This window comes from Notolabrus celidotus, chromosome 11, assembly GCF_009762535.1.
Source record: "Notolabrus celidotus isolate fNotCel1 chromosome 11, fNotCel1.pri, whole genome shotgun sequence".
In the NCBI taxonomy this organism is placed as follows: domain Eukaryota; kingdom Metazoa; phylum Chordata; class Actinopteri; order Labriformes; family Labridae; genus Notolabrus; species Notolabrus celidotus.
Genome location: NC_048282.1, coordinates 16,014,903 through 16,034,282, shown reverse-complemented (window position 1 = coordinate 16,034,282; position 19,380 = coordinate 16,014,903). Strand labels below are relative to the sequence as shown.

Here is a 19,380-nt window from a genome sequence, read left to right as displayed (position 1 = left end):
TTTTTGCTTTGCATTGAGATAAAATACATTTAAATTCCTAAAGCTGTTTTCTAGTCAAATTACAGCTTACAAAGTTGTGTTGTATGCTCTGATCTGTTTATTGTTGAGGGGAAGACAACAGCAAATGAAAGAGCCCTTAGATCCAAAAGAAAAGGGAACAAGGTGAAAGTGAGTTTTACATATAAAAGGAAAAGACAAAAAAGGGATTGTGAAATTTATTATCGGCTACGGAACCTGTGGAATGACCCCTGGACCCCCATTTCCGATCGACCTGTGGGGAGATGAATTTTTCAAAACATAAATTACACCTAATGACGACACCATAAAAAAGAACAATAATGGAAAGCTATTCTGTATTTCATTATACTGTATTATTTGGTGCACCTGATACACGCAGTGCCTGTTTATGAGTCACCGTATTAGCAGATGCTCAGCCAAAGCATTTGCTTTGACCTTGCCATTCTCATTGGGGCATGAAATTACGGTGCTGGCACCTCGATATTACAGCTATAAATACTGTAAACTGCATATCTGGGCTACGTTTTCTATTGTCTTTCAACATAAACCTGATCGGTATTTATTTAAAGGAAAACCCATTGCTCGTCAGGTTATTTACAGCTCTATTTCCAGCAGCTCATATTCTCTGGGTATTTTTTAAGGGCAAAGAGACAGCAAGGCTCGAACATTAAATCCATTTTTCCAATTCTGGCACTTCTGGACTTTATGGGTCAGCACCTCGGCTGGACAGCCAATTATAAAAATTGCTTACTAAAATATTTTTATGTTGTAAAAGGTGAATGCCCCTTTCTCTGCCCTCCAAGGCCTGAATTATGAAGTTGCCCTTGGGTGAGAATTACTTACATTTTGAATATCGTATTTAGAAAAAAGAGAATAGCGAGGCAAGGGTCATAAATAGATGGAGGTCAATGGGTTATTAAGAAGTGGAGTGCAACTTCAATGGTTTCTCATGCTGTGGTGGGCAGGGAGATTCTACATGTCATTTGGTTTAGTACAACTGCTTGAAAATAGCCTGCCTTAAATAATGACCACTCTCATAGAGTATTCATTTATGTATTAAAAAAGCGGACTCTGCTCTCATTTCCCTGCTTTATCACCTTGTACTGATGACAAACTAGGCAAGGCCTGGGCTAGGTGGCGCCGTGGAGTAATTTATAACCACATCAATCCCTTTACCTTCTACGCAGGCCTTGGTCATTGTCATTTTTGTCCGAGAGGTGAGTCACATAACCCCACTTACAAATAGCATCCTATTAATATCTGGATGATGAACCTTATCCTTACCCTTACCTTCATACAAGGTATGGTAATAGACCAACAGCCTACCTGTGTTCCCAGTGACCCTCGATCACTGGCCCTCTAGTCAGGGTGAAATCTATTAGCATTATTTATTCAAGTCAATAACAACTGGGATGGCATAAAAAAGAAATAAGTCAAGCCATCATTTATGTCTAACTGGCAGATAATGCACTGTGCCTGTTTCACATTCTGAATTCACCTGTAATATAACAATGTAAGTGTTGTCTGTGCTTTACTCTCCAAACAAACTGCACTCAGTTTCACGATCTGGAAGCGCCTAAGTGATGTCAGTTTAGGGGCCACGGTTAAAGTGACATGCTGAAAGCCGGAAAATGTTGTTGACTTTGCCCTGAGAATTTGATTTTTTTTGGTAATTATGTGCGTAACTGCTAATTGTCTAGGCTAAATGGTGGTGCCAAAATGGGGCTCAACGCTCTTTAGTTGTTACATCTGTTAATTGTAGAGGACATAGATGGCACAATTCACTAGATGAGTCTGGAGCGCATTAAGTTTCACTCCAGCACAATATAAAAATTGTTTGATTTGGCAAGGAATGAGTGCGGCAAAATTGCTTCGAGGTGGCTGTAAGACAGTTTAAACGCCATTTATTTTCACAGTCTCCTAAAAATGAAAGAAAAAAACGCAACTGCCGGATTAAATCTTGATTTATGATGCATCTAAGTGACAGAGTTTCAATATTTCAGTCAGTTTATTCAACAACATAAGGAGGCAGCTAGAAATATTGGACTGCATAATTGCCAATTCATACTCTGAAATTGACGGTTGAAGGGAAACCGAAAATTATATTTTTCTATGAATATTGAAATAAACAACACTATAAGGATGTCTTTGGAAAAAGGAAATCTAAGCAGAGAGGCATCCTTCAGTGCAGATTAGGGTACAAATGTGGAGGGAAATAATATGCACGAGCGAGATTATTGTGTAAAGATTCTGCAACATGCAATCAAAGTGGGCCCTATTTTCCCCTTCATCAGCTGTCCAGTGTAAGTACTGGCAGCAAGAGGAATCCAATTTAAATTCCACTCCACCGGGAGATGGTATTGTTTCATTTTATGTGTGCTTTGACATTTCTGGCTGTTAATATAGAGTAAAATCCAGAAGTATTTACATAAATATGACATTAAACTGTATTAGAAATTAATACTGACACATTTGCTGTGGTGACAGTGGGTGGAGGAGGATGATTGAGTTTCTCGGTCAAAGGGTTGAAGGGACAAAAGATGCTGGGTACAAAAACAGGGGTGACTGTGAGTGTTGGCCAATGACGGTGCAAAGTCTACTTTGGCTCAAGTGAGCTAGAAAATAGAGACGAAGAAAGCCGGCAAAGAGTACTGTTCATATCTTATCAGTGGTAGAAATTAACATGAGACTCTTAATGAAGTAAAATGTGACTCTTGTCAATAGAGAAACATATATTAGGTTCACTTTTTTTGTTTCATAAACCAGCACTAAAATAATCGTTGAAAGATAGTTGGCAGACAGATATATTTTATTCAACAACCCCAAGTTAAAAAAAAGTTGGGATGCTGTGTAAAATGTTAAAAACAGAACTTGAATGAAATGAAATAATGCAAAGACAACATTTTAAATGTTGAAACTGAAGCATTTTAGTTTATGAGAAAGAAATACTCATTTGAATTTTGAAGCTTGTAACACATTACAAACAGGCTGGGACAGGGGTATGTTCACTATTGTGTTACATCACCTCTTCTTCTAACAACACTGTAAATTTACAGGAACCAAGGAAACCAGTTTTTGGAGTTTCGGCTCTGTTGTGTTTCATTTTTCATTTCATGATGAGCCAAATATTTCAATGGGTGACAAGTCAGGACTGCAGACAGGCCAGTTTAGCATTGGACTCTGCTAAGACGGAGCCATGCTGATATAATGGGTGCAGAATGTGGACTGGTATTGTCCTGCTGAAATATGCAAAGTATTCCCTGAAAAAGGCATTGTCTGGATGGCAGCATGTGTTGTTCCAAAACCAGTTCATATTTTTCAGCATTAGTGGTGCCTTCTCAGATGTGTAAACTAGCCATGCCATTAGCAATACTGAATTTCCATATTAACAATGATGCTGGCTTTTGCACTGTGTGCTGATAATAAGCAGGATAGTATTCATTATAATAGTACGTTATAACGCACTTTAGATTTAAAGTCCTTTTCTCTTTACAGTGAAGGATGCCGCATCCATGATTTCCAAAAAGAATGTCACATTTTGAATCATCAAACAACAGGACAGTAATTCACTTTGCATTATAGCACACATAAGTTGCCAGCATTTCTAGATCATGTTTAATATACAGTTGTGCTCATAAGTTTACATACCCTGGCAGAATTAATGATTTCTTGGGTAGTTTCTGTTGTCATTATGATATAAAAAGAGTAAATACAGTTGTTTAACAATACATGGCTTCACCCAACCATTAACCATGAGTGAAAAAAATGTTTTTCTCTTATCATTCATATTCTCTGAAAAATGGCCAAAAAAATCACAAACTATGCCAGGGTATGTAAACTTATGAGCACAACTGTATCTGTGTAGTATATAGAAATGCAATTATTATAAATCAAATTTTAAATCAGGTTTCCTCTTTGCATTGTGCAGTATAAACTCACATTTTTGGATGTAGCAACAAATTGTGTTCACACATGCAGTGAGTCTGGTTTAAGTTCCACCTGAGGGCCTGAAGAACACTGCCATCCAGTATTAGTTTTTCAGCCTTGTCCTATTTGTACAGAGATTTCTCAGTTTTCTTAAAATTGTTTTATGTTATGTATTGTAGATCACGACATCCCAAAATTCCTTGGAGCAAATAGTTAAACAATTTTAAGCTCAAATACATTATTCTGAAATTAACTTTTTGCTCACGCAGTTCCTCGCAGAGTAATGAACAACTTCCCAACTTTAGTTCTGAGAGACTCAGCCTCTCTGGAATTCCCCTTTTTATGCAGTCATGTTGTCCCTGTTCCTAAAATTTTTAACGTGTTTTTGGAATCAGGGTTGTACATTTAACAGAGAAGTAGGCAAAATTTGTTTTGTATTCAAACACATTAAAAAGGTTTTTTTGATGCCTATTATAAGTAACCCAGCATAAAAAGAAAGCTTGGTGAAATGAAAAGCTGTAGGATATTGATTTTGACTTAGAATTTTTCAATTCTAGAAATTTGATTTATACTTTCATCTTTCAACTAGAATAAGTTGATTACAAAATTAGATTAAGTTAGATAACTACTATTGAAATGTTCTGCATAGCTTTAAAAACTTTTCTGACCCAATTTCCTGTAACAGACACATTTACAAATACAAATCTAAGACTGAAGGGTGCTGTAGAGTTTCAGAAATGCACTTTCAAGAAACAAAGCTTCAGATCCTGTATGAATGTACAGGATTTCCTGGTTCAATGTGACTACACCGCACAATTCAAGAGTTATCTTATGAATACAGCAGAGTGCTACTCAAACATACTTTGTGCCTAGTGTTTCATTGCTTCCTTCTTTCTCATATTTACTCTCTTTCTTCCTGAGATCAATGTCCTCATGCAAATTGAGGGTTCGTGTTTAGATCTACAGTGGAACCAATTTTCCAAAATAAATCTGCATTAAAACGTCATACATATTTCATGGACTTAAAGTGCAATAAGAGCAAACCATTTTGGATAGCGGGTGCTCCATGGAATTTCCAACAAAGGCAGAAAGTATGAAGGAAACATGGTGTAGTATGACATCATTTGGTATTGATGAGGCCTTTATTACATTTGAGATTACAAACAGTAGATTGCGAATATGCCTTAGTCGTCAATAATGAGACACAAAGACAAAGAAATTTCAAGAGATATCAAGAGTCATTAGAGCCACATGAGATGTGTGCAGTAGCAGCAGGCAACCATGGATTTGGTTTCGGGTTACCTTCTCCTGTCATAGAGCTTTTAGGCTCACTTTTCACGGTTTGGATACTCTAATGCTGGAGGCACAGTCCCCCAGCACGACAGAGGTGTAGTCCCCTAAGTACAGAACTGTTCTGCAAAAATCTAAAAAAGAGTACCCACCCCAAAAGTTATCTGAGGTAAAGCCACAAACTCTCTCTACACACTGTCATCTCTGAGCCATGGGCTGACTGTAAGAAGTACATAACATAACACTGCACATTTCCACCTCCGCACAATATTGAACCGACTTAAATGAATTCAGAGTAATAAAGCTTTTTGCAAGTTTTATTGCACAAACAATATTCTGCCATGTGTCAGAAATAATTTCAATGAATTGCAAGGAAAGTGAAGAGCCAGCAAACATTTCCAGCATCCCTGCTTTGAAAAGCTCCCTGTGTCATGCTTCAAATTTACGATAACAGTTAAATTAAGTAAAAGGGTTAAAATGCTGGAAGGCAATATTGATAATTCCATTGAAAATGCAGAGGGAGTTTGTCAATATTAATTTTCCTGAACCCAAAGGAGCATCCCAACTGGTGTGTCATTTATTCACAGGGTCTGAATCATGCACTCTGAAGCTAAATCGACCTCTGTTAGACCCCCAGGGCAAAGAGCTACAGCTGCAACCTTTGACCCTAATGGAACTATCTTAAAAAAAGGGGGCAGTGTGTGCATCTCTAGCCAGCCACATTGTGTAAACAAACACATATAGATTATAATGTTTATGTAATTTTCTAACAGGTATTGTTTTTGTGTCAAGGCTTCCTGTGTTGCTCTCGTCATAAATCAAAAGCAAATCCAATTTCTCACCTTTTTTCTTCAAGAAGGCTTTTCTGGTTGCCAGGGGACTCTGCTGTACTTTAGGGTTCTGTAGAAATTTCACAGCAGTGGTAATCTGGGAAGAAACAAATGTGATTTAATTCCTCATAATGAGATCATGTGAGAGGAAGAAGATGTACGAGAAAGTGATGCTTTTAACAGTACAAACAACAGTCTAGACCTTCTTTAAGAAAAACGTTCGTTATAGGTATAAAAAAAAAAACTTAAATGGATTCCACTTGATAGTTGCTTCTAAGCCCCCACACCCTTCCATGAGGAGAAAGACCACCTGACCACTTTCCGGCTAAATGTGGGGAATGACCAAATCAGCAGTTATAAAATTAGCCCATCAAGAGTGCTGGACAAATGGAGTATGGAGCTTAATTTGCTATTACCCTCTTAAAGACAAACTTCCATTCTTAAGTGCGCAGTGGAAGAAAATCTATACTTAATGCAGAGGTGATCATTTGTATCTAATAACTTGAGAATCCTAGGCTGAAAACTTCTGTAATTCTTCCAGTTAAAAACCTGCCATGATCAAATCACCCAGCCTGAATGTTGTAATGACTTGAAACGTTAATGCACTAGAACGTTAAATAGCATCAGAACATCAGTAGTTTTAAGTGCAGTACAGCGTTCATCGATTCTATTATGTTTTCCTTCGAGATGCACCTTCATTTTCCACCCCAGTATGCATTTCCAAGAATTGGAGGGAGAAAAAAATCTTCCCCAAATGGCATTAAAACATAAATTTGAAGTGGGCGCCATGAAGTGGCGCCTCCTAAAATAGATAAATATGTAAGAACACGGAGAAAGGGGAAACACACTGGAGGGGAGGTTTAGATGACTTATTATCGCACCTGTGGTCCCCGTGATTCAATTGTAAAAGTCATCCCTCTAATAGGTTGAAAGGTTTTGATTACTCTTCTTTTCTCTTAGTGTTGAAAGATACAAAGTGATTGAACGCCCTGCCAGTGGTAATTCGTTTTGGGTAATGCATTGCATATACTATGAACCTGTTTCATCCAAAAGAATTGCAGTTTAAACTTGTCCAATGGGTAGGCTTGGCAGGAGAGATGCATAAAGAGCTAAATTTCACAACACAGCAGAGGATCACACAGGCTACTTTACCAAACTTATGAATATATATTTGTCCTTTCTTTGCAGAGTAAGCTCAGGAGCAGCTCAACTACTCGTATTTGAACTAAATAAAAGCAGCATTGCATTGTGGGACTACCAACACAAACTTAAACAGTGATTTCTATCCAAATGTATCAGAACCATCCCTTGAGATTTTTCCACAATTTATTCAGACACTAATCCACCACTTCACTGTGACACTACCGTGACCTTGATGTACATAAGGGTTGCACAAGGGGTATGGAATTTCCTGTTTCTCTATATGCTGAGGGCTTATTAAAGTCAGTCACCCGGAACCTTCATTGTGACAAGCAGATTAAACCATTTGCATGGTGAACCTCTGACTGATGTTCTGGTCCAAAAGATACAGTCAAAACACAGAGAAAATATCCAGAGGATAACAGGACAAATTCATCTTGCCCTTACTCTTCATGTCAGTAGACCAATTGTGGAAGTAAACACACTAAAATCTAATACACTGATATTTATCGCTGTAAATTTGAGAGTGATGCAGGTCCTGTGAGAGGTAATGACCTAATAGAGGAGGAATATGCTGAATGAGCAAACCTTTTATATACCCTCTTAAAACTTGAACACCACAACATAGACAGGAAAATTGTGTAAACGTTAATAGGCATAAGTATAACATCTTAGTAAAGATCGCAGCTAGCTCAGCGGCAAACTAATGAGGCAAATGTCTATTTGGTTAAAAGTGTAGTGGTAGATCTTCAGGGAGAGGAAAAGTGCACTTCTTAGCAGATGACATAGATGCTTAGCACAAGTTCCACCCAGACATCTCAATCAATTATAACCACATTGCACAGGTTTCAGTCTTGTCTTGTTATTGACTTATGGATCATCCCAGTTATAGTGTTGGGTAGCACACAACTGGGCTTTTAGAGGGTTAAAATGGATAACACGGCAAATGTGAGTTGGCAACAATCATACCTAAAAGGAAGATAAGGCAAATGTTCATCCATTCAGAAATCTACCAAATCTTCTCTTTTGGTTAACCACCCAATAGTTTCTTTTGTAAATCTTGAATAAAGCTTTTCTACTAATGCACCAAAGTGCTTCATGTTAAGAGCAATAATCTCTACAAACCGGATAACCAATGAGGTGTCAGGTAAAGCCGAAAAAGAGGTGAAAACTCAATCACAGGAGGAGATAACATTAACCAACACACTTAAAGAGAGGGAAGTTGATGAACAGACAAGATTACAGATGTGTTATTGAGTTTGAATTGGACAAGACTTTGCACTGCACTTGTCTGAAAATTACAATTGTGATACCTTGATTTGTGAGAAATGAGAACGAAATCCAATTATGTTCGAACCACATGGTTGGACGCCTGAGGGAATGCAGTAACCAGTTGTATATTTTTGCTCAAACTAGTAACAGCACTTAACTATAATATACAGAGCTATAAACCTATAGATATTTCGTAGGTGTGCATTATAGGGTTACAGTTGGGAAATTTAGACCTGACGTACTGAAAAAGTGATGCACTGTATGCCTTATACTCTCTAGGCTGGTTTCAGTACTTGATGTTACAGTAACTTACAGTTTCTGAAATAAGAGTGAGCAACATTCCAACCACAAAAATGAAAGAGAAGAAGCCTCACAACTGGCAGACTGTTTCAGTCTTAACAATCCAGGTCAACCCAAACCATCAGTTAACCGACTCATAGTCTGAGCAGATTGAAGATAACAAGATTTTGCAAATCTATCTTTCTCTCCTTGAATGTTGGTTACGTTAATGAATTTCTTTTTTTAAATGACTTCTCAAATATTACAGAGAAACCTAAATAAACTCCATACAATACATGTCATCTACTTGACGAAAAGTATTTCTACATCTTATGATCCAGGCTGAGAGTCAAATCGTGTCAAATTCGTGAAAAAAGTAAGGTCCAAATTGATAACAGTTTTGTTTTCTTTATCTGGTGCTATTTTGAACCTTTTGGCACTACCGCAATTCCTTCCTGCTTCCTGTTGCCGTTATGATGGAAAGTAACAACACCTCAGCAAAAGGCACATTTCACTTTAAGGAACTCCCAGACAGTTCAGCGGACAAGTCAAAAGTAAATTTTGCACTTTGTGTCTCGAAGAATTAAACCATCAAGTTTTAGCTACAACTTCGAGCTAAGCATACGGGTGCAGCTAAACAAACTGATGTCAGCAGACAAAAGGCATCACAAAAGCTGGCAGAGCAGTACGTGAGTCGCCGCAGATCTATGGATGAAACTAAATAGAAGAATTAAACAAAAGTGCTCACTAAATGAGAAGCAACAGACTCCAGGCCAGTCAGCATTGTGGAAGGCTTAGATCTAAGGGACATGCTCAGGTTGGCATGTCGTGACCAGTCTCCAGACTTTAAAGCTGGCTACTAACTTAAATTTATGGTTTCAAGTCACACTAGTGCAGCAGTGCACCATTTTTAAAAATAATACAACTGAAAGACACAATCACAACTTTAACATACGTCACTGCATTCATTTGATTTCTATATCAAGACCATAGACTGTATAAAATATGGACGTAGTATCCGTGACGTCACCCCTCTGTTTCTGAAGCGCTGTTTTGAGGCCAATCGGCGACGGCGGCAGCCATATTGCTGCTGTCGAGCAATTGTGACGTAAAGAGGCGGGCTATGAGCCTCCTAGCCAACAGCTACAGTGTTCCCGCCTGTCAATTAATTCAGCTGTGCCTCTCATTGGAAGACTCATTATCTCAATATCTTCGAAATTGCCACTTTAGAAAAAAAATCACCCCCCTACAGTGTGTGCCGATCGAGAAATGAGCTATCCAGACTACACTCGTCTTTTGTACCAGGCTGTAAACATGTTTATTTCTGCTGAAGAGATCACCTTTTTTGAATTGGTGTGTACGTGGTTTCCGGTACTTCCGGAGCCAGCCTCAAGCAGATCCTTGATGAACTGCAGTTTTTAACACTTCCGCATTGGACTCATATTCTTAGACCGGAGGTTGCCGCTTGATCAAGACACTTATTTAAATTATGTTTCATTGCTAACATGGACTTGTAAACAGTACTAAAATGTTAAATAACAGAATTTGAAACATGGGATTAAAAATGTGATTCACTTTTAAAATTTTGCGATTAATCAAGATTAAAAATCTAATAATTTCATTGCTCTTATAACAACAGATTTTATCTGCAACAATGAAGACATTCAGAGGACATGATGGAACCAGAAGTTGGGTGTGGGGGTGGGATGAAGGGGCTAAAAGGAAATCATTAGCAAGTATGGTATTCAGTCTCAGTGTGAATCAATTCATTCCAAATTGCCCTGGCCTGTACATTTGTGGAGAAGTGCCCCTGATATAATAACAGACTGATAGACATGAACAAAAATCGTGTTAGGCTAGTCTCAAATTTCCCCCCCAAACACACGTTTGAAGGACCAAAAGCCAGAGAAAGTGAGAGACGGCGAAAAATGAAGCTCTATATTAATTTGTTGCTTTCATGGATGATTTGCTATCAGGGGCGGCTGACTTAAATGACTTAACCCAATACCTTTGTGATACCAGAGCCCTGCCAGAAAGGAATGAAGTTTTAATGCAATTACTGTGTTTCCTTTAGTCGACTGACTGCTTGATGTTCCTAACAGCAGTGCTTTTTAATCTTTTTAAAAGAGCAGCTTTAAATGCCCTTCTAATTGTGACATCTTTGCCACCTTAATGTGACCTTTAGTGGAGGAAGCAGAGCCTCATGGGAGGAGCAATAGGGAATTATTGACCCAGAGAGACATCGGGAAGTGAGGTGCAGACCCGATCATTTAGCTTAACTGCACATCCAGTCACAGAGTGCAGGACATTCAGCGGGCCTGTAGAAACTGAACCGTTCTGACAATGACTGTACAAAAGAAACTGTATGAATCGCTCATTCTCTTTAAGGCAGCATGTCTCAGAGAGAGAGAAAATAAATGAACAACCACCAACAAATCTCAACATTTGCATTAGTAAAATCTGATAAGAGATACTGGTAAATGCAGGCTTTTGTGTTTCGTTTTCCAGGCAATCTATAACCCTTCTTTTTCATTCACTGAACTGGTTCTTACCCTTTTTACAGTATTTAAAGAGCAAATACAGAGCATTGGTTTTCTGAGTCTTATATTCTGTGAATGCGGTCAGTCTTTATCGAATGATCGTAACTTTTGAAATTTAAAGGTCAGTGCCGACATTTCAATAGATGAAAAAGGGTCATGGAAAACTTCATTGACATTTGCTTTGCAAAGGTTTAAAAATAACATACAGCGCTGTATCAGTGTCTGTTTTAGAGCCATGGGCAAGGCTACGAACATGACATCAAAAGCACATTATGCAATTTTTGTAAAGGGGAGGGGGGGTTGGTGGACGGAAATCAGGTTTTTTTTTTCAAGACCACGGCATGTGCAGACCAAACTTTCCATTCAGCAACATTTCCCTATCAGAGCTCTGTGATCACAAACATGGAAAAGTTGAGTAGGTTCAAGCGGTGTGAAACAGTGGGGCAGTTAGGACAAAATCAAACTGTGAAAACTGTACAGAAAAATACACACAACACAGCCTTTGATTACATGGGGGCGATCAAAGTAAATAAAAGCTACCCTGTCCTTTTACCTCTGCTCTGCAGCAGAAGAAGAAAACATTACTGAATGAAGAGTTCATTCATGTCACAAAGCTGGTTTGATATGCTGATGATATCTTGTGATTTCTTCACTTCCTTTTCTTTTTTTCTATTTGAGTTATATACCTGAAATAATCAGGGAGTAATACCAACAAATATAACAGCGCTACTGTCAGAATATTCAAAAACAAGCTGCTCCAGCACAGCATGCAGAAGCAGCAGTTCGTGGTAGCATTACAACAATAAGACGAAGCAACTACAAAGTGAAGCATTTCTTTTATTCTTGTGAGATCTGCAGAAAAACACGTGGCATCCAGCCAATTCCAAACTAACTTGAGAGATGCAGTACAAAGCTAAGTCTGACATTTCTTAATGTGTAACTGCCAGTCGTGCTGCCTGGGGTTGCCCTTGCTTAACTAGCGAGACAGATGACTGTTTAGATAAGGACATCCCCAGCAGGGCCCCGTGAGCCCCGAGAGCCTCAGTGACTAAAGAGCAGCGACTCTGCCAGTGACACCTCACTTTCAGCCACTTTATACAAAAATACTCATATAGGCCACAAATTCCTTTTAATTCAGGTAAAAGGCCCAAAGCATGAGTGTGGGGCTGCTCTGAGAGATGAGGGTCATCAGAGATTAACCCATGGCACTTTAGCAGTGGGGGTGCATGAGGGGAGTCGCAGCGGAGCACAACAAACTACTTAGCCACCACAAAACATTCCAGCCCTTCTCAGCTGCAATCCAGTAATGGATACTTCCTCAGCTCCTCGATTGGTCAAAATGTTTTCATACAATAATTTAATTCTGAAACACATTTACAAAGCAGGAGTAATCAATTTTAATTAGTTGATTTTTTTTTTCATTCGCATAAAATTTAATGTACTGCCATCGATCTCCTTTGTTCTTTAATGCAGTGCCTCTTTCCTGTAATTCGAAGCTTTTCTTTTTCTTTTTTTTTTCTTTTACAGTCAATGATGACATTCTGTGACAAGCAGCTTCGTTTGCTTTTTCTGTATTGAGCATTACTTAACACAGGAGGGGTTAGGATGCAACTTCAGATCAGTGGACCGAAGAAACAGTGGTTATCTTTTTTTTTAATGTGTGAAATATTGTTTTTAGATGAGAAATCAAATGAAAGAAGTAAAACTGTAAATCAACTTCTGGTTGAAGCTTGCATGATTTGATTTTCTGTATATAAGCAAAAATTCACGTGGCAAAATAAAAGTTTTAAATCAATATTGTGAGTATAAAGTGTAAGTGATGAGCTGAAAATGACAAAAAAAATGTTTTTTTTACTTGTATGTTCTATATTATTTTATTATTTTATACGTATTTAACAGGTTTGTGAAAAAAAGAGTGCTTGAATTTATTAGAAAACTTTGTTCATACATCAATTTTTAAGTTCACAAAATTCTTCCCAACAATAAACACATTTTATCTTCTGAGATGAATGTTTGCATTTTTAAAACAAACAATAACTAAACAGAGGACGATAAAACCTGAACATTTACATTCTTGAATATTAACTTTAGCAGCAGTAACCTGAGCGGTATAAATCATTTGAAAGTTCCTTTGCTTACATAAATTAAGCAGGAGTAAGTGGCCACAGTCACATAAACAGAACACAAAGGCTATTCTTAAAAGTGCCACTGCTCTCTGTGTTGTCCTTCATATCATCAAGGCCCGCAAGCCTTTCACATTCAATTAGTTGATTGAGGCAAAACGCAAGCGGCACCAGCAGCAAACAACGTGGAGCTTGTGTCCGAGCGACACACCACAGAAGTTGTGTTGTGGTGTCACAAGAAGAGCTGCCTCCGTCACAAGCAACTTACAGTGACAAGCCTATCCTCCTCTGTAGATCCAAACTGCTCCCCTGACTGAAGCAGCACCCAGCCAAAGACATGTACACACACACACACACACACACACACACACACCAGCACTCCCTGCACACTGAGAAGCAACTTGAAGTGAACCACTGCGATAGGCAAATGAAGCAGGGAGGCAGAAGATGCAGTGAGTTGTATGCAGTCCTTCCAGCCTGCCAAATTAACTAATAAAACTAGAATAGAGGCCAGTGACAATAGAGAGCGAGGTGTCCTTTTATTGATCAAATTATCCCTTCTTGGGTACACTGTGCCATCGGATGAGAGTGTGCTCACAAAGACAACCAGACAGATTGTGACATTCCACTGACATTATAATCGCGCGTCAACCCTTCTCCAGTCAATAGGCTGAATGCACTAATCATGCGTCTTGGATCAGCAATTTCATGGTCTTCAAAGGGGGCCAGGAATTGGTGGCATGACCCTCCACACGGGGTGAGACCCGTCTTTCCTCTGCGAGTGCCACAGAGGGAAGAAGGAAGAGGAGAAGGACGGTGTTGAGAGACATGCATGGAAGCAGGAGCGCAGCCAGAGAAGATTAACATCGCCATCTACTGGTCAGGGGTGGTACAGGAGGAGTCAAAGGGGGGAAGGAAAGCCTGGCAGTTTACCCTTGCGGCCTGTCTTTCACCGAGACCTGTCAGAAACATTTAGACACACTTGCCAAGACAATGGGCCACACATCTACAGCAGATAAGTCAGACTGAAATCGCCATCCACCGAGGGAGGAAACTTAAGGCAGTAGACCTTCATTTGGTGTTTGAGAAAGAGAGCAGGCAGAGTCTGTTCCTGATCACACTAAGTGACAAAGAAAAATGTTGGCTAATTTTCCTTTTCTGGAGGCTTCCAACTGCCAGTAAGAATTTAACCTCGAGAGCCGGAGAAGCATGAACAGAGTGTGGTGCTGACAGCATCAGAAAACAACACTCATCAGGGTCACAGAAGTAGTAGTTACTCCTTCTTCTCATTTAACCCGATGCCAGAGAGGATGCAAACACGACAGCTCGTCAGATCGAATAATAATTCTTCGTTTCAACCTTTCTGAACCAGTTGAGGCTGCACACTGGAGATTTCATTGGTCATAATGTCATTAAGTGACACAAGTACGTGTGACATTTGGGTTATATATGCCATACCTAAACATAATCCGTCACTTGGAAAAAGTTCAGACAGAAATTTCAGGTTTTGCAACATGTTTTGCTGATGCAGAATGAAAACGACACCGTACGCGTACACATCCGGAGCTCGGTACATTAACGCATAGGTTCATTACTTTTAAAACTGTCTCATGTCTTTATGATGCAGTGTTTTTAAAGAGGAACTTATTGTACTATGCTGTTCCTGTGACCATCACCAATAATTCATCTAAAAGGAGCAGGCTCCCTCCCCATTATTCTCCTAAAATGGGAAGATTTAATCAGATCAAATACCAGAACTGAAAAAAAAGAAGTAATCAGAAAGGAATGTTGCAAGTCAATCCTGCACAGCACCCATACTTTTTGCAACTATGTTAGAAGCAGTGGTCACAGTTAAGGCGTCAACACCCATCTGAACTCTGCATCAACTCGAGTGGTGACGGGAAAAAAAATGCAAGTTTTACCAGGCCCCTGCAAAAGAAAGAGGAGAGGAGACAACCCACAGTGAAGCACTATAATGTCACACAGGGTGGCGTGTTACAGCAAAGGGGCTGAGTTGGCAAGCAGCTCAGCAGCAGACGCGCACCTGTTCTGACATTTTCTGTCGACCTTGACACAGAAAACACATGACAATGCCACTCTCTCTGCATTTCAAAAGTACAGGCTCTTTGATGAAGCCCCTTCACTTCTCCTTTTTTGTCCCCATGATACTTAAAACTACTTTCCACGTGGTAAAGCGAGAAGCGAGGAAGCAATGACGTAATCCTATGAGCGCGTGGAGGAACGGACACGTAGTGGCAGTAAATAACACGGACAAACAGGGAGTTATTAGGGAGACATACTAAAATCTTATACCCATATTTGGGGAGAAACAAAGACTGTGAGCTCCTTCCTCAGTTCCTCCCTTAAAATCCTAAATTTTCCCAGCAAAACAATCTGGAAATCTGACAAACTTGTCTCAGCTTTTCTTTAATTTATTCCCTTTCCCTTATCTACCTCTCACCCTTTCTTTTGAAGTTTATGACAGAGCCACAATGCATCCATCCATCTACTATTTTAATCAAAGAGAAAGCAAAGTACTGCTGCCAGGAGAGCTGCATAGGAAAACAAATGCAATCTTCCTGTTAATCACTGCATTAACAAGAAGTTGAGAGTGTTGACGCACATAACAGGGAGGGGAGCCCGTCCAGGTGTTGGATAATTGTCAGTTGTGCCAGTGGCTATTGAAGCTTCTTTTTACTGTGCCAGCCTCTGTTTCACTGCTGGTCTACACTTGTGCCCCACCTTAATGATAGCTTTTAAAAGTCCTCTTTCTGCTGAACACTGCATACAGACACAAAGAAGTCTTGGCGAGGCCTTTTCCATGCTGACTGTAGTGGACTATGGATGAAGCCCCGCTGTAATCAGTGCCAAGTGAACAGTAGCTTTATTTTTAAAGAGACATGAGGAACGTTTGATTTAAATGAAAGGCCGAGAAACACTTGAAAAGAACAAATAGTCTTTGTAACTTTCCTGAAACAAGTCTGTATATCCTGTTTCATGCTAACAACCATATATTAGAAACAAACCACAGCAGCCGGAAAAACAACTCACCAACTTGTCAAAAGTTAATCTCTCTTGCTCTGAGACGAAACTCCTGCAGGTGAGGATGACGTCATTCTGAGAGGAGGAGATGAATTGCAAGCCTGGCTGAACTTCTCATCATAACACACTGAAACTTTACAGTTTACTGCCAACATACTGTATCTCTGCATCACACATCTAAAGCTAGGCTAGTAAGAGTGCCAAATCTTCACTTAAGTGCCTCAATTTTCGCGGGTTTTAAGATAATTTATTTCAGTTTCTGTTTTCTGTCACTTTCATTTGAGTCCAGAGTCGCCCATTATCTTCTTTTTTTTTTCCAGATTCCCAGATAAAGCCACAATCTCAGGGCGCCACACACAGAGAAACTCTGAAATCCCATTAGCATTACGCTTTCATTATTTTTAATCAAACCAAGAAAACTGACACGTATTAATTAATATCCATTACCAGTTTTTTGCCCCTCTCTGAGAGGAGACGTTGGGGGGAAAAGAAGCAATTAACTTAACAAAATAATCAAAAAAATTCTTTCAGAAATCCCTGATAAATGTCATGTGAGGTCCCGTCTAAATGTAAGAAGTGTAATACATTCTTGCTGTCATATTCCATTAAACTGCTATTACAGTCCTGATAGAACTATTAGTCACTACATTATTAATAACATTAATGTATTTACATTTTTGGTGTACAAGCCTGCTTTCATGCAATAATTTATGAACCCGACTACAGATATGTTATAACGCTCCCCCATCCCGGCTCTTTTGTGTTTATTATTGATTGTGAAAAGAGTCAAAATTCCAAGTCACATCCCCCTCTGCCCTCCCCCAACCACCCTTAATGTATTGGAGTGGGCTGTTTACATTAAAGGAGTGGAATAAAGTGCATTTACATCTGAAGCATAACTTCATAATTTACATTCCAACATTTATTAGAGGTGACAAACGAGCATTTGGTCCACTCGTGCTTTTCCACAATGCAGCACTCATTCAATCCATATAAATTACAGCTGGGCCAGGGAGTGCAAGAGCAAATTATTTTATTATATTTATGCATGTATGACTCTATAGGGGGTTACTAAGACAAACAGGGAATTACTTGATTAGGCCAACTGTGGTTAACAAAGAAAGAAATATGAGGCTGAGAGTTGAACCAATCAAATTTCAGGATTATTTAAATGTTTGGCTCTCATTCAAATATCTAAAGTACAATAATCTTAGTGTTCACGCTTTAGATCTATAGGACTGCTGGATTTATAGAATGAGAAAAATGCAGCTGTCATCTGAGCTACATTTAACAGTAGACTGCTGTGTATTTTACACAACACAGAGCGCTATTTTTAGCATCCCTGTTTCAAAAGCTCACTTTCAGCGAGAACTAATAATATTCAATTAAAAGAAACTTGCCTAAAAGGCAGTATTACATTACATAATTAGACAGGGCAGCATTTTCAGAAGTGTAGTTACAAATGCACTGAGGGGATCCTAGCATTTGAACAAATATCTGGCGCTGTAGGGGAGCTCGCCGACAAATTAACAGCTAATAACTTACTGGGAAGCAAGATAAAAAGAGAAAAAAATGTTCCCCAAAGTGTCAATTACAAATAATTTTTCCTGTGATTTCCACACTTGTGAAAGCATGGTGTGCTAAAAAGCATATTGAATAGTGTGCCATGTTGTTCATTTATTTCTTTTTGTATTAATTTTTTCACTCTGGAATGATTCAGAGGGAGAATAAACTCAGCCTCTGCAGCGAGATTGTTGAGGATAGCTCTGAAAGCTGGAGCATATGGCTCTCTTGTGAGAGCACTTGCTGGTCAGAGAGGAGAGAGACAGACAGACGGGTGCAGGGACAGGGGAAATGAAGGGGGATTCAATCAAATTCATGTTCATTAAAATCAAAGGACATCACAAAAATTAGAAAGATGCTGACAAATCAAAAGGTCTCAGTACCTGAATTACCATAGTCATTTACTTATTAAAGCCAGGATGCTTCCTGTCAATCAAGAGCCATCACATTCTCCATTTGCGGCGGAAAGCTCGCGTAATTGCTTCTCATACTAATCAACACAACTTGTGTAATTATGCCTTGAAAGTGACATTGGAGGCTGAGAGCGATGTGAGCAGTCTTGACAGCGGAGACATCTCAGATTCATCGGGAGATTTCCAGCCTCGCTGCAAGGAGACAAGCCACGCTCAGACCAAGTTACTCACTCGAGCAGTTTACAACCGTAAACACAAAGAAAAGACAATAAATCAAGCTGAAGTAATTACAAAGCAGAATAGAGAGTATAAAGGAAGCTCAGCTCAATAAGGCCACTTTCCCAAGTATATTGAGGCAAAATGACTACGCTGTAATTAAACTGGTGTCGTATTTCTGTCATTTCTTAAGTAAACATATTATGACAGTTCACTAAATTGTGGGAGAATAGGAAATTACAGCTCTGTTACCATGCTGTTTACATTAATATACTTGCTGAGACGAAAAACCCTACAAATAAAGCCCTAAGTATTCATTAAAGTTTATTGAATTCAGCTTAATCACAGACTTTACATGTGTCTCCAAAATGAACTTTGCGTAAAACTAGCTTTAACATTCCTCTGAGCATTGGAAAAATATCAAAACCATATTCCCAGGCTGCATCTGTCACGAGTCACACCGCAGCCCAGCCAGCAGGGTCACCGCGAGGTCAGATTACTGCTACAAATCAAGAGCCACGGGTCATGACATGAAACTCTATCTACATAAAATATGTGTATTATTGGCACACGCTGACAACAGCTTCTTCATAGACTATGAATTTTAAAGGGGATAAAAAGATTCAAAACGCTCCTTTCAAAATCAAAGATAAAGATGCCATTGTCAGGGTAGATCTGGTCCAGCTCGGCACATGACAGAGAAACCACAAAATAAATAAAATGTATA

General features: G+C 39.1%; 1 protein-coding gene across 3 annotated transcripts in view; it reads right to left on the bottom strand.

Moving 5' to 3' along the window:
* pex14 (peroxisomal biogenesis factor 14) overlaps nt 1-19,380 on the bottom strand; it is a 55,011-nt gene that overhangs the window by 26,620 nt on the left and 9,011 nt on the right. For all 3 annotated transcript variants that reach the window (XR_004633038.1, XM_034696232.1, XM_034696233.1), the window contains exon 3: nt 6,078-6,162. Coding sequence is in view for 2 of the 3 variants with exons in the window: in XM_034696232.1 (XP_034552123.1) it covers nt 6,078-6,162 (85 nt within the window). In the remaining variant the exon portion in view is untranslated. The remainder of the gene's footprint in view (nt 1-6,077; nt 6,163-19,380) is intronic.